Here is a 14958-nt window from a genome sequence, read left to right as displayed (position 1 = left end):
GTTAAACTGAAGAATTCCCAAACAGCGGAGGTCTTCTAGCCTAGTCGCGCTAGACAACCCATGGCAACGAATTTAATTCTCTGCCAGGGTGTGTCTAGTTACCCTCCATAAGGCTCGAGGCTGGATGCTCCTAAAACTGGCTGACAAATCACCATGAAGTGTAGAATCAGAAGGCGGGCATAACTAAGTGACGACAGAGGCGTGACGATTCTGACAGAAACAACCGGCGCACAATAAACAGTTATCTTTCGACTCGGCTTTGGCCACAGCCCTTAAAGATTTGAAGCTAAAATTCAACTTGAAAGATAAACAAAGGACGGCACTGAAGTGTTTCATTGAGAAGAAAGACGTATTTGGACTTATGCCAACGGGATATGGCAAATCCTTAATATACCAGTTGGCTCCGCTGGTTGGGAAGCTAATGGGACTTAGCCACAATCCGGCACTCTAGGAACTACGTCAGCCTATTCGTTGCGCTGATTGGTTGTATACCTACCCAATTGCTGCAGAGTGATTTGATAGACAACCTTTTAGCCCGCCTCCCTCCCTGTCGAGCGTTCCTAGACCCTTGTGTCTTAAGAGCTGGGTCTAGTGCGGCTAGGCTAGAGGTCTTCAGCATCTTGTCTTGTGTTTATGCAACGAAGTGAAGCGTGACGTCAGAGTCGGCAGCAACCTGGCCATTTGGGTGGTGGTAACAAACATGAATGGATGAGCCGAGATGAGCCGAACACGACGGGATGAGCCGATTTGGGCCAAAGGCGAAGGGAAGAGACGAGCTCCTAATATTTTCGTCTGGGGGTAGGAAGGGGTGATCACATAGACATGTGTGTATGTCATAGACATATGTGTATATGCTTATGTGATTACAGGACGGGATGAGCCGATATGAGCCGATATGGGCCGAAGGCGGAGGGAAGACGGGGGGGGGCGAATATTCGGATACCAAAATTAATATCTGGATACCGCCGTAGCCAACGAATATTCGGATATTCGGGTCCAGCCCTAGTGGTGTCTACATACCCTTTAACTTTACAGAAAGAAGGGCCAGACAACGTGACATCCCATCTCTTAAAATGCATCACAAGATGCACATAGACAGTGAGTAGGATTGTGTTGGCAGATAGAATGGGATTTGGCCCATCTCAGCCTCCTTGATGCTGGGACATGCTTTACAGATCTTGGCAACGGCACATTCATTTTACATACTCAGTGGTCAGTTTCAAGGTTTTTTTTTAGAGTTTTAAGAGGTACTGAGTGGCAGCTGGATGCCCTTGATTTACAGAAAGCAGCTGAGACACCAACTTTATATAAAGGAGGTGTGGGGCAACATAACATCCTGTCTCTCAAAATGAATTGCAGTGCTACCAGAATGCTTTCCACAGTTGCTTATGTAGTAAATGAATACGATTCTTTGACAGTTAGATTTTGACCCACCTTGGCCTCCTTGATGCTAGGACACAGTTTACAGATGGTGACCATGGCAACATCCTTTCTTTTTATATCAACAACGGTTAGTTTTAAGGTTTTCTTGAGTTTCCAGAGGTATCAAGTGGCGTCTGGATGTCCTTAATTTGCAGAAAGCAGCTGAGACTCCAACTTCATGTCAAAGACGAATGGACAATGTAACATCATGTCTCTAGAATCATATTGCAACACTACCAGAATGTTTTGCAGGGCTGCTTACATGGAGATTAAATAGCATTTTGTTGGCAGATGGAATGAGGTTTGGACCCACCTTGACACTTTCCTGCACCTATTAAACAAGTGGACAATAAAGCTGGACCCGAATATCCGAATATTCGGTCGTGACGGTGGTATCCAAATATTTAATTCGAGATCCCACCCCCTCCACCCTGTCGGACGTTATGTACTGAACCGAATATTTGGATATTCGTCATTAATCGGGGGAATATCCGGAGCCCAGAAACTGCTATTTGGGCCAGCCCTACTGGACAAGTACTAGCGGAACCTGATTGGGCGAAGGCTTCACTCATTGGCTCCGAGATTTTAAACAAGACCAACATGATGACTCAGTTCAACAAAATCCGTTTCTGAAAACATCTCAGGCAAGAAATAAAACTGTCTTCATTTTACATTAACAGCGGTTAGTTTAAAGGTTTTTCTAGTGTTTCCAGGGATGTCAAGTGGCAGCTGGATGCTCAAGATTTACAAAAACAAGCGGAGACCCCAACTTTATGACAACAACATGACATCCCATCTCTAGAAACATATCACACCACTACCAGGATGCTTTCCATGGTCAATTACGTAGACGGTGATAGGATCCTGTTGACAGGTAGAATAAGACTTTGACCCACCTTGGCCTCCTTGATGCCGGGACACAGCTTACAGATGGTAGCGACGGCGACATCCTCCGACACGATGCCATAGCCGTCTTCGTCCACCTGACCGAACTCTGCCGCCAGCCACTCACTCCTCATCTTGCTTCCCAGGCTGCCGTCCACCACCAGACCTCCTCCTTCACCTGGGCCTCCTCCACCACCTCCGCCTCCTCCCCCTCCGACGATTGAAGGGTGGGCCAAAAGGTAGCGAAGACCTGTCACCCAGATGTTGGCCACATCTGCTGACAAGGCAACCAAGTCCAGAGACTGTGGGTAGTGAAAGATATATAATAAAGGTTATTGAGAGTCGTCTTGTAATTACTACAACAAGCATAATTTATTCTTCTTCTTTACTTTGTACCTGGTAGTCTTCTCCATGGATGACAGAAAAGGCTGCTTCCTCAGCCAGGTGTTCGGAGAGAGGTCCGTTATGGAGAAAGGTCTCAGTGCTCTTCCCAGTTCGAACCTCCCTGATGCTGGAGACGTCAAGCCGAGCCCGGTCCCCGTCTTTCTTGGATGGTTCCCAGCGTATGCAGCTCAGGTCCTGGTCTAGGGTGTAAAACCGGCAGTAAACCCTCGAGTTTGGCCGAATCTTCTTCAGTTCACACCCACCTTGCATGAATGCCAAGCAGTCAGCTGCACTGCTCACCTACAACAGAAAAAAACAAAAACGTTTCTGTCCAGCTGCCAAAGAGCAACAAAGTCCTGTTTTTGTAATGTAGGGGAGATTTTATACTTTAAATTGATTGATCTTTTTTATTCCAACCTACCTTCTTCTCAGATGGCATGCTGCTGAAGGACACCGTCTTCTTCCGACCTCCGCCCACCTTCTGCACTGAGGGATCCTGAGAAAAGACAAAGACAGACATCCTGAAGGTCAAAATCAGAAATTTCCACATTTTAAGTAACAGTCTAAAAAATGCATTTTATTAATCCAGTATATTTTATTGTCTTCTCAGTCTGTCTTGTTGTCTATTCAGCTCTGTGAAAACACTGCTTGCAGTTCAGTCTAAAACTGAGAATTTGTGTCATGTCGCAGTTTGTCATGTGACTGTTGGTCACAGCCAAGTAGTTATGGATTCTCAGTCATGATAAGGAGCCTGTCGTTTTCTGTGTTTTACAGAATCTGGTGCAAACTATTTATTTTTGTTGAATTTTTGAATGGGACACACAAAGTTTCTTCAATGAAATTTAACATTTTTAACAATTTTTTTAGTCATTTATCCTCACAGAACTGTCACATTCACGAATTTTCAAAAAGTTGAATAGTTGATTATTCTTGTTACAGTTTCTGGTTCTGATAAATGGTGTAAAACTGGATCTTTTAAAGTAACATTGCCATCCAATCCTGATGGCAGGATTTGGTGTTCAGCGGGTTGATCACCTTGATGGGCAATGAAAAAACAAACATGAGATTTGATGTTTCAATCAAAAAAAGCAGGATTAACAGCCATAATGGAAGTTCCATGTTTTGTAAATCACTGTAAAAGAAAATCTTATGTTTCAACACTTTACAATTTATAACATAAAAATATCTGGGCAATGTAAAACTGTGATGGAATTTTATCCATTTAAAAGTCATATTTTAAAGCAGAAGTCCAAAAGAAAAGCAGGTTGTGTTTTTGTTACCACATATTATATTAACATTCTTATCATTATGTGTGGAGGGTAGAAACCTAATGACTGAGGTCTGGTTTGGATTTGGACATTTTCTGAGGCTTGTATTTGCATTAAATGAAGTGCTTTTGTTTTGGTAGTAACGTCACTGCTGTTGATTCTGCTTAAAACATTTCAAATAATTGCTTGTTTTCTTTCTGTTGTATGATCATTTCTATATTAAACAGGTGTTGCAAACAGATGTTAACATATAAGGAAAATAACAGCTGGCTACAGTAGCATTCACCTTTATAGTGAAATCTGAAGGAATTCACGTGTCTTTTCTCATGTTTTATTTATTTCCATTTAAGTTTAGGGGGAAATATTGATATGTACTTCACATACACACACACCTATAGGTTACATTTACTTTGAACCCTGCTAGGACCTCTGCTCCCCGCCTCTGGCTACCTGCACCTACAGTGACAGATTGATTGGCAGCTCCATCTCTACTCAGGGACCAAATGTCAATGTAAAGTTAACTTTCATTAGTGCTCCAGTGTTGGATTTTCACCAAGGGCCCCAATAAAAGCTCTTCACTGATTAGTAATGAGGTGGGACTTCGTAGCTGAGCAGACAGCAGTAATTGCATGTGGGGCTAAGTGTAGAAGTGGCCATGTGTCCCGGTACGGTCCATTCCCCTGGTACCTCCATCAGCCAGCAGTGTTTGGTTTATACATATATATAAGTACTGATAAAATGATTGTTGGTGTATTTGTAGTAAAGGCCATTTCCGTTCGAAAACTGAAATAGCTTCAGCGCAGCTTAAATGGCCTTGAACGTGAAAGAAAAAACACGGATGATGAAGTGGAGGCGATAAAAATACCAACCAACCAACCACAGAAATCACAGTTACTGTTGAAATAAATGCAGAACCTTATAAAAAAACCTAATTTCGATTAGGCTACTGTTACAATAGCTAATAAAATATTTTAGTTAGTTTTCTGTTATTTTGCTGTTGAACAATTACAAACAATGGATAAATGCTTTAATAAATTGATGAATTCTGGAACTGTTTAGGATGACTGTTAGGCTTAATGCTAAATACTATAAATGATTCAAATACTGTAATTTTTAAGCAACAACAGAGAAAATTTGTCTTTGATTTTGCTTGAATTTGAGATGAATATACGAGTTTTTTCAGATTATAAAATAGGACTAAAGGATGTTTGTATGGTGTGTCTGTAATGTTTAAAATAATTTCTTATGTGGTAATTTGTAACCAAAAGTGATCACAATCATGATCAGTAATGAACCTCAGAGTCGACCTGAATATATTTCTGCAGAACCAGACTCCCAGAGGATCTGTTTTGCAGCTTCCCTCTGCTGCTTCACCAACAGCAATCTGTGCGTGTTCGCCAACCATTAAATGACCTGTTATAATTTTTATGTGAAAGGCAAATGTACACAGTTATTCAGAGTTTACCAAGCTGCAGCAGCCTGCTGGCTCCCAGGAGAGCCATGTGAAAGCCTCCTGTCGTTCACAGCTGATCTATTGTCCACAGAATGTGAATAAACATCGACTCCGTCCTGACTTAAATCTGACAACTTTACCTCCTACACACTGACAATGCACACAGTTAATTAAATCTCAAACACACACCTAAGCTGCCGCACATCCGGTTAGCCTGTATGCTTGTGACTTCATGAAGCCTCTATGTAAATGCCAAGGAGCATGAAGGGGGTGGTCATAATGAGGTACATTTACAAGATATCACTGTTACTTTCAATATTCTGGGGGTTTTACTATATATTTTTAGACTGAAAAATACATTTGCAGATGTTTCTTGTGTTCTAGACCAACCAATTCATTGACTAATCAAGAAAATAATCTGCATATGAATCAATAATGGAAATGATGATTAGTTGCAGCCTAGTTTTATGCAAATTATTTTTAAAAGGTTGATGGTTTGCTGATCTCAGGTCATTTAGCAATGCAACTACTGATTAATGTAGATTAATCTGTTAATTATTCTCCTTTAAAGGTAAAATGTCAGAAAATCTTATTTTGTCCATAACCCACAGATATCAAGCATATTGTCACAGAGGATGCAAGAAGCCAGAAAATATTTCAAAATGAAGAAGTTTTACAAAAATTAGGCTTTTTTCCATAAAAAAATACTCAAATTGATTTTTTGATCATAAAAATTGTGGGCAATGCATTTAATAGCTGACATTTGTTCTCTAAAATGTCAGAAAGTCATGAAAAAAGTTGATTGGTATTTCCCAAAGCCCAACATGAAGGTCGAGCCTGTCCTCAAACCAAAAACGACCACATAGGTCGTCTGTACACGCCCGTATTACGACCCAGTGTTACGTTTTGACTATGCGACCTCTGGCGGTTGAGTAAATATCGACACTCTGGAGTCGCAGGTGAAACGTCATCATGAACAAACTTTTATCTAACACTATCCCTGTCCCTATCCCTAACCCTAACCTTAACCATAACCCTAAAAACGTGTTGGGAAAGTGAGAAAAAAGCCGTTTTGCGACGGAAAAGCCGTTTCGCGAATTAAATCCCGTAATGCGTTCGTTTTCCCCGTAGGGGCGCAAACGTTCATACGACCGCATAGGTCGTATTCCGGTGCACGGTGCAAACGACCGATGCGGTCGTATGAATTGGAGGACTTGTTGTGAAGGTCACAACCCAAAGATATTAAGTGTAGTGCCCGAAAATTTCAAAAAGAGTTGATCAGTGTTTCCCTGAGATGAGGTCCTGAAATGTCTTATTTTGTTCACAACCAGGGCTCCAGACTGCGAGTAAATGGTCGCATTTTGCAACCAAAATTTGAGAGTAAATTTTTATCTACTCGCGCATGTGCGAACAGTAAATTTGCCAATTTCTTTTTAAATTACTATTTTTTGTTGCTGACAAACTTCTGCTCCACACTTCAGCCCAGTAGACAGTAATGCACAAATGAGCTGGTTTAACCGACATTAACTCCAAAAGAAGAAGAAAGGAAATGAACACCAAAGAAGAAGAAGGCGAGCGAGAGTGAGAGCGAGGGTCGAATGACTGTGAAGCTCCTGATGTTTCACAAAGCCTTTATTTATGTTCAGCTTTATTTTGAACACAAATTCACCTTCCTTTCCTTCCCTCCTTTCTTGTCTCCATTCCAGCTGCTTCTACGTTTAGACACATCCTTTGCTAGACAGCAACAGCGTGGAACCGTTTTCTTTCGTCTTTACGTGAATTTTCGGACTTTTCAGCAATATCTTTGTCATGTCAAGAAACCTGTTCTGAGAGAATCACTTCCTGTGCCACTGAATTGGTCACGAAATAAAAGCCCGTAGCATTAAAAACACGTCTTCAAAATATAAGCCTGAAGGGAACGGTTATTTTTAACACTAGCAAAACAAAGGCTTGCCAAAATTGATGAACTGATCTTTATAAGAGTAATTTACACGAGATTCGGTATAAATACATAACGTGCACAAGCATAACACATGCCTGTACTCAGCACAAGCTCTTTTTTATTACAGATTTCATCCGTCGGAAATGATACATCAACTGAGCAGCCTTGGTGGAGTACTGTGCTCTCTGAGTGCTTTTCTTTTTATGTTGTGTCAACTGCTGCACAGTGAAATGTGAATTGAAAACATAGTTTCTGCATTTACTGTGCAAGTATTTGTCAGTAATACAGTTAAAATGAGAGGAAATGTGAATATTTACTTTGCAAGTCGATTTTGGTGTGCGCCCCTAAATTTTCTGCTTGCGCTCCTAAAATTTGAAGTTAGGGGCCACTGCACTCCTAGGGAAGAAAAGGTAGTCTGGAACCCTTACAACGTAAAGAAAATCAGTTTAATGTCAAGAAAAGGAAATAAACCTGAAAATATTCACATTTAGGAAGCTGACAGCAGATAATTTAGACTTTTTATATTTAAAAAAATCAGTTAATGGATTATCAAAATAGCTGGAAATTAATTTAATAGTTGACAATGAATCAACTGCTTGGTTTATAAAATGTCAGAAAATTGCACAAAAGGTTGATCTGTGTTTCCCAAAGCCTGAGATGACATCCCTAAAATGTCTCGTTTTGTCTACAACCCAAAGATATTCAGTTTATTTTCACAGAAGAGGAAAGAAACCAGCAAATATTCACATTTAAGTACTTTGAATTTGAGAATTTTAGTATTTTTTTAAGTACTCAAACTGATAAATTATCAAAACAGATGATATTTCATTTAATAGTTGACAGATAATTGACTGTTTGGACTATAAAATGTCAGAAAAATTGCAAAAAAAAGAGGCGGATCTGTGTTTCCCAAAGCCTGAGATGACATTTCTAAAATATATTGTGACAGAAGAGGTAAGAAACCAGCAAATATTCACATTTAAGTAGCTAGAATCAGAGAATTTAGGGGTTTTTTTTGTTATTCAAATCAATAGATTATTGAAAAAAGCTAGCGATGTATTGCAGCTGTACTGTTCAGGATTTGATTCGAATGACAGTTGAAATATTAACTGTTATAATGTTTTCGCTCCTAATGGAATACACAAATAATAGCACATTGACTGTACAGTATTACAATTTTCCAGACAAATATTTTGATTCACAAATTCTGCATTTTGTCTTTCGGGCAAAGAGGAAAATAAAAAGGAATGAGGCCAGATGAGAACAAGCACAGCAGTGATTGCTTCTGAGAAAAGGAAGGGAACGAGTCTGAAAAAGATGAAGAGCTGAGAATCGCTGCCTTGTCCCATCAGTACACAAATATCCATTGATTTTCCAGTTCCAATATTCCCACACCTCCCAGCGCACGGCAGACACAAGGAGAGGCGGCAAGGTCAGAGCTTCCAATAAGGTCTGTTTGTCTTTATTCACGTAACTGTCCCACAAAATGTCTTTTTTATTAAGTTGGTCAGCGGGGAGGCCAGAGCTTAGAGAAAGCAGGTCAGCGGGTATTTAGGTGGACAGATCAGGCCGTGGACGTCTCTCTGGCTGCGTTTGTGATGCTATGGCCGGTGTGGACGCTCGGGAACATTGACGTTGTGGTGGCTGTCGTTACTAATCCGCTGTGTGCATGTTGCATGTGTGCATGTTTCCACTGTCACTTTGACATCTCACTGCATGCCATCCAGGAAAACTGTAAAGCCTTTAATGCGGAGTTCTGCTCGGCCTAAAAAAGGGCATCTATCGGTTATAATCCTCGGCCTGCATGAAGCTTTCTGGTTTGTTTTACTTCTGTGCTCTCTTTAACTCAGATTTGATAACTCTCTCCATCGCTGAGCTGCAGCCAGGGGGGGAAAAATGCAAAAAAAAAAAAACTCAGTGCAGATGGAAAGATGGTAAAGAGAAATGGGACCAAAAGCTGGAGGGGAGAGGAGATGCAGGAAAGGTCAGGCAAAATAAGAGAATGGGTTGAAAATGAAAGTTGTCCTTAAGTGGAGATGCAAGAAGGCAAACAAATCTGGGCAGATGGCTTGGAAGCGTAACGTACAGCGCAAAAGAGAACAAATTGACAAACGGGAGATGAAAAGAGATGCAACAAGTGTGGGCCCAGAAAGCCGAGAGGAGAGCAGCACAAGTACAATAAGTGGAAGCACAACAATAGGTCATTGTATTGGAAAGCCACGGACGGAGGATGAAGTGGTTACGGCAGCTGGCTCTTCACTCGGGATGATGCACAGAGCGGCACAAAAGCCACATGTACGGCAACACAAAAGGTTATTGGAAGAGTTATTATTGTAAGTCTGGTTGAAGTGCACCCGTACGAGAGATGGGAACAGTGAGGGAAAATAATCTGAGGTTTTGGGGCCAAGAAGGTGCAGCAATGAAAAGGCCAGTTGCAAAAGTGCTGTTATTTTAAGTTACATCTTACAAAAGATTATGCATTGTTGTTTGGTGTAAACCTTTCTGTATGGAGCTGGTTTCGCACACAGGGGCCACTGTCATACTGAAACCAGAAAGGGCCCCTGACTGAAAGTGCACCAAAGTATCTGGAAAGTACATGCATTAGTGGTATGTAGTAACACATTTAGGTAATGTAGTGTTGCAACTAACACTAAGTTAACAAAGCAACTGACTTTATAATGTTTATGGTAACATCGAACATTAGGGTAATAGCTAACGTTACTGCTAGCTAGTAGTTATGCAGTTTAGGCTGAAATAGTGGCTATTGTTATTGGTGTGTTGTGTAATGTAATGATTGCAGTTATTCAGTTTAATGTAGGAATACATACTGCTTATGAATCATTATATGCATAAAACACTAAAAGAAGTCATGCTATCAAATTAAATCTTATTTAAATGCCAGTTTAATAAAAAATTTTATACTCCTTGGTGCAACCGTGAATCCTTGTTGAAATCCATCAGAATCTTTTCATTGTGTGAAAAATACAAAAATTTGGAGTTTTTGGCTGAACTGTAGGCAAGGTTTCTCCAGAGCAGAGAAAAGCTGAAAAGTGAGACAGACAGGAAAATAAAACAAACGGGATCAATTACATAAATGCAGCTCGGAACAATATTGGTAAACACAGGAGCGGAGAAGTTTTTTTAGTAAGTAGAGCACCTGGACACTATAAATTCGTCAAGTTTGTGCTGCTTATTTTAGTTTTTTTTTTTTTTTTTTACCATTTTCTATCACGGCTGGAGATTCTGTAAAGGGCCCCCCATTTGGAGTACCACTTACATATATAAGTGGTAATAACTAAGTAGTCATTAGTTCTATAACAACTACTTCTGTATACGTTGATTTATTTTTATAGTACATTCCTTAAGTGTTTGCACTGTCTTTGCTGCTGTAACAATGCAAATTTCCCCACTGTGGGATTAATAAAGAGTTATTTTATCTCTTATATGAAATACATTGAGTTTATAGAAGCTGTTAAAAAAAAAAAAAAAAATTCCCCCAGTTTTGGTAACTCCTGTGGACATTTGGTAAAATGTTGGACAAAGTGATTCCAGGTTTTTTCAATTTTTGTAAAACATATAAATAAATTATATTTTGTGATGATTTATACCATTCTTACTGTCATATAGCACAGAAGACATTTCTGAGGCCTCTCTTGTTCTATTCATGGTTGTGCTGTGGAAAAATGATCCCACAGTGAGAAAACAAAGTGTCCAAAAGCTGCTTGTAGTTCAGTGAGTTTATAAAACACAACAATACAAACTAAAATCATTTTGGCTGTAACAGTGGATGGTGATCCTACACATTTGTGACTATGAACAGTAAAACCATATTACAGTTTTTGTTGAAACATTTATGCTCTTTTCATTTCACTACTTCTCGTATATCCTGCAGGTTATGACTTTATAACTCCGTATAAATCAAATAAAGGTGGAGGTGAAGGGGTGTGAGCAATGGGATGCATTCAACCTTGCAATTTTACAAACCAGTGAAGCAAACATGAGGCTCGTTTCCGTCACTGTGACCTTCACTAGCAGCAGCAGACTCTGGATAAACTGGGAAGTTAATGTGAAAATCCATTTAAAACACTCAAATACTGCACATGTGCTGCCATTCATCAATGCTCGCACCCGCCTCACTGTTTCCATTCATTGACCATCTTGTTAACCTTGTATATAAACCTCTGTCACACACACAGCAGAGCAACACCTGGCAGTTGCATAAATCCAGCTCCAATCTGATCCTATGATCTGGCTAATGATCCCCCCGCACACTGGCGGTAGATTACCACAATAGATTAGCGCGCTGCCGCTTGCATCCACAGTCTTACAGTCGCTAATCCACGGCAAAGGACGAGCCACAACTGCCGACACACACATTCAGAGTACAGAACAAGCAGTACTAAAGGCACAAAGTCAGACACTCTTTACTTTTAATCAGGGATCCATATGCAACTGATGGATTAAAAAACCTCCACACTTGATCCGAACACAACGTTCGGCTCCTCAGACCTTCATCCAGCAAAATTCATCCAATCAGAGGACGTCTGCAACACCTTCAGTTCAAATTAAGATAGATGAGCTCTTTGAATAGGAGAACGAACCTGATGCTGAGCTCTTACAATTGTAAATGTACATTACACATTTGCCAGCATTATAGAAAATCGGTTTACATTATACACGTGGTGCTCTCTAAGGACTTTAGTTGAAAACATGTTTTACAAATTAGTCCCTCTTTAAGAATGTAGTCTGTAAAAGATATGCAAAGAAAGTTTTGAAAAAAAAATACTGAGAAGAAAAAAGTTATGGGTGATATGAAGTTAGAAGAAAAAGAAAAGATTTTTCCCCACATATTTTTTCATAATAGCATGAATAGTTGCTCTGTGCTGTCTATTAATTCTGCTGTGGAAAACATAAAGCAACAGTTTTGTATGAAGGTGTTTAACATTTCAGTCAACAATTTGCCAAAGGATAAATTAAAATAAAAAATACAACATAATGCAGAAAAATACAATTTTGCACACCGAAATGTTACTGCTATTGTTTGTGAACATCTTTGGAAGCATCTGCTATAGCAATGCTAAAGGCGCAGCATTCACAAAGGGTAACATTAGCTTGCTTTGGGTAATACAGTGGCTAATGTTGACTTGTTAGGGTAACGTAGCAGCCAGTGTTATGATGTTTAGACGAATGGAACGGCTGATGTTCTCCTGCTTAGGATAACAAAGCAGCTGACATTTTTTGTTATTTGGACGAATGTAATAGCTACTAGTATTTTGTTTACGTTAAAGGCGCTAACAATCATGGTGTAGCTTCAGTGAAAGATCTGACAGTTTGATCGACTTTTTAAAACAATTATCAGCATTGAATTTATCGTCAAGAACCATGACACAATAATTTCCATGATGCTGAGACCTATGGTGATATCTCTGCTCTGTATCACTGAAACATCTCTGTAATGTCATGTCAGTGAGTCAACATGAACAGAATGACAACCGATGCAGTCACAGTTAATGTTATTAGTTACATCCAGTCAAAATGGCCAAACGTACGTTAAAGATGCTCGTACTGATGACCATACAGAGGGATCTGCAGCTCTTCTCAGCTGCACAGAGCCTCATAGTGAATTACAGTCTCTTTCTGGTCAATTTCTCACAGACACAGTGAACTGAGGGAACTTATTGAAACACGAGATGGACACAGTGTTCTGAGAAAAGAAATGCAGTCAGCGTGAAGCAGCTGAAAGAGGATAAAAATCACTTAACACTTTGAGGGAGTCGTGCAAAAAGCAGAATGATTAATTGATATCCGTGACCGGCAGCGTGTACGTCCGGGTCTGTGGGTGGAGGAGAGAGTGTGCAGATATTTCAGTGCACTGATTACATTTGTGTGAGTCATTCGGTAAAAGGTGCCATAACTCTGATTCCTACAGTGTGTGATATTATGTGTCACTTGATGCAACCAATGGTGTCCGTCAGCTCCGTTTTAATCATAAAACGCTCTGCAATTAACTCAGGCCAGTTACAATCACAACAGCAGGCCTCAGACAAAGCTTCATGTCTCTGCAGTGACCCGACCGTCAAGTCATCTGTAAATAATGTGTTTGTAACAATGCCCGGGCAAGTATTCACAACGTGTGAACATAATGCCTCGACTGCTGTGTGTGTGTGCACTGTAGTATTTATTGGGTGTTTGGGATTCATATTTTAGCTTGTGTACAAAAGGAAACAATCACAGATCTCAGCAATCATCGCAGGGAGCACAGTGTTATGATTAAATGAGAGTTATGTTTAAACTTATGAAACAAAGTCCAGCTTGTCAAACAAGCTGCCTCATTACTGGATTGCTGAAGCTGTCAGTGCACTCTCAAGGTTTGAAAATGGTGATTATTTTGTCTCACAGACTGCTCTCAAGTTGGAGTAAACAGGATTTATCCTCTAACAAGGCTGCAAACAGTGATTGTTTCCACTTTTTATCGGTCAGCCAATTATTTTTAGTGAATGATATTTTGGAAAAAAGTGAAAAAAAAATTACCCTGGAAACCCCAAAAGCCAACAGCAAGTTTAAAAATCGTTTCAAAACAATCACAATTTATGAGCCAGAAATTGTAAAAGAAAAAAAAAAGAACAAATAGGACATTTGATTTTCAACTATCAATTTCACCAAATCTGAAATCCAAACCGAGTTATATATAATTTCTGTAATATTTTATGGTTTAGTTTTAAGTGGCCAAGTGGTCGAACCCACAACCCAAATCCAGCATTACAGTGGAGCATAAAATGTCCGACCATTCTTGAAAACACAAAACTTTGAATCCATTTTTCTCAAAATCTACAGAAACTGGGTTAGACCACTCTGTTTCCAAACCCTTCATATGCGTGTCTCATTTTTTTAAAAATCACCAGAAATAAACCATTCCTACAAACAGGTTGCATAAAAAAAGCTAAACATTTTGCACTTCTTTGCACAGCCATGAATCCATTAGTGACTCAGCTGCAACCAACAGTCATGTGGCAAAAATTCAGGAATTTTATGACTGTTTGGAGACGAATATGGAAACAAGTCAAAAATGTACAATTAATAGTAGTTTTCCAGTATCGGTAGCACCTTTGGACAAAAATGCTGTACATGCTGATTCCAAGTTTTATAAACTTTTGCAAAATAACTAGTGCTTACGTTCTCTCGACCTCTATTCAAGGTTGTGTTGTTTCGATAGAGGTGCTGGACTTTATACTGTAGTGAAAAATAAGCCCTCAGTGAGGAAAAATGCGTTAAAAAAAACAAAAAAAACGCCCTGAAACTGCTCAAAGTTCAGAAGGTTAAATGTGACATCTTTAAATGTCTCACTGAGTCCAACAAACAGACAAAAATCCAGTGATGCTGAATACAAAATAGAGAAAATCAGTGACTTTAAAGATGCAGATACAGTTCAGTATGTGAGGAATAATTACAGGCTCACTGTCATTTATAATGTTGGAAATAGTACGGTAAAACTGCAGCACACTAAAATTTCCAACATGTCAAAACTGATTCCAGTGTTGTGGCCACCGTCAAGTTGCAGTACAAATGAGAATCGACACAATCTGGACCTAAAATCGAACTTAATC

General features: G+C 39.7%; 1 protein-coding gene across 1 annotated transcript in view; it reads right to left on the bottom strand.

The window, feature by feature from the left end:
- Positions 1–14958, bottom strand: part of plcl1 (phospholipase C like 1) — a 116885-nt gene that overhangs the window by 35136 nt on the left and 66791 nt on the right. The window contains exons 2-4 of the mRNA XM_022212688.2: positions 3113–3187; positions 2704–2991; positions 2319–2609 (exon numbers count right to left, since the gene is read on the bottom strand). Of these exons, the coding sequence (XP_022068380.1) occupies positions 2319–2609; positions 2704–2991; positions 3113–3187 (654 nt within the window). The remainder of the gene's footprint in view (positions 1–2318; positions 2610–2703; positions 2992–3112; positions 3188–14958) is intronic.

The sequence above is a fragment of the Acanthochromis polyacanthus genome, chromosome 14, assembly GCF_021347895.1.
Source record: "Acanthochromis polyacanthus isolate Apoly-LR-REF ecotype Palm Island chromosome 14, KAUST_Apoly_ChrSc, whole genome shotgun sequence".
Lineage (NCBI taxonomy): Eukaryota > Metazoa > Chordata > Actinopteri > Pomacentridae > Acanthochromis > Acanthochromis polyacanthus.
This window is presented reverse-complemented; position numbering and strand designations above follow the sequence as displayed.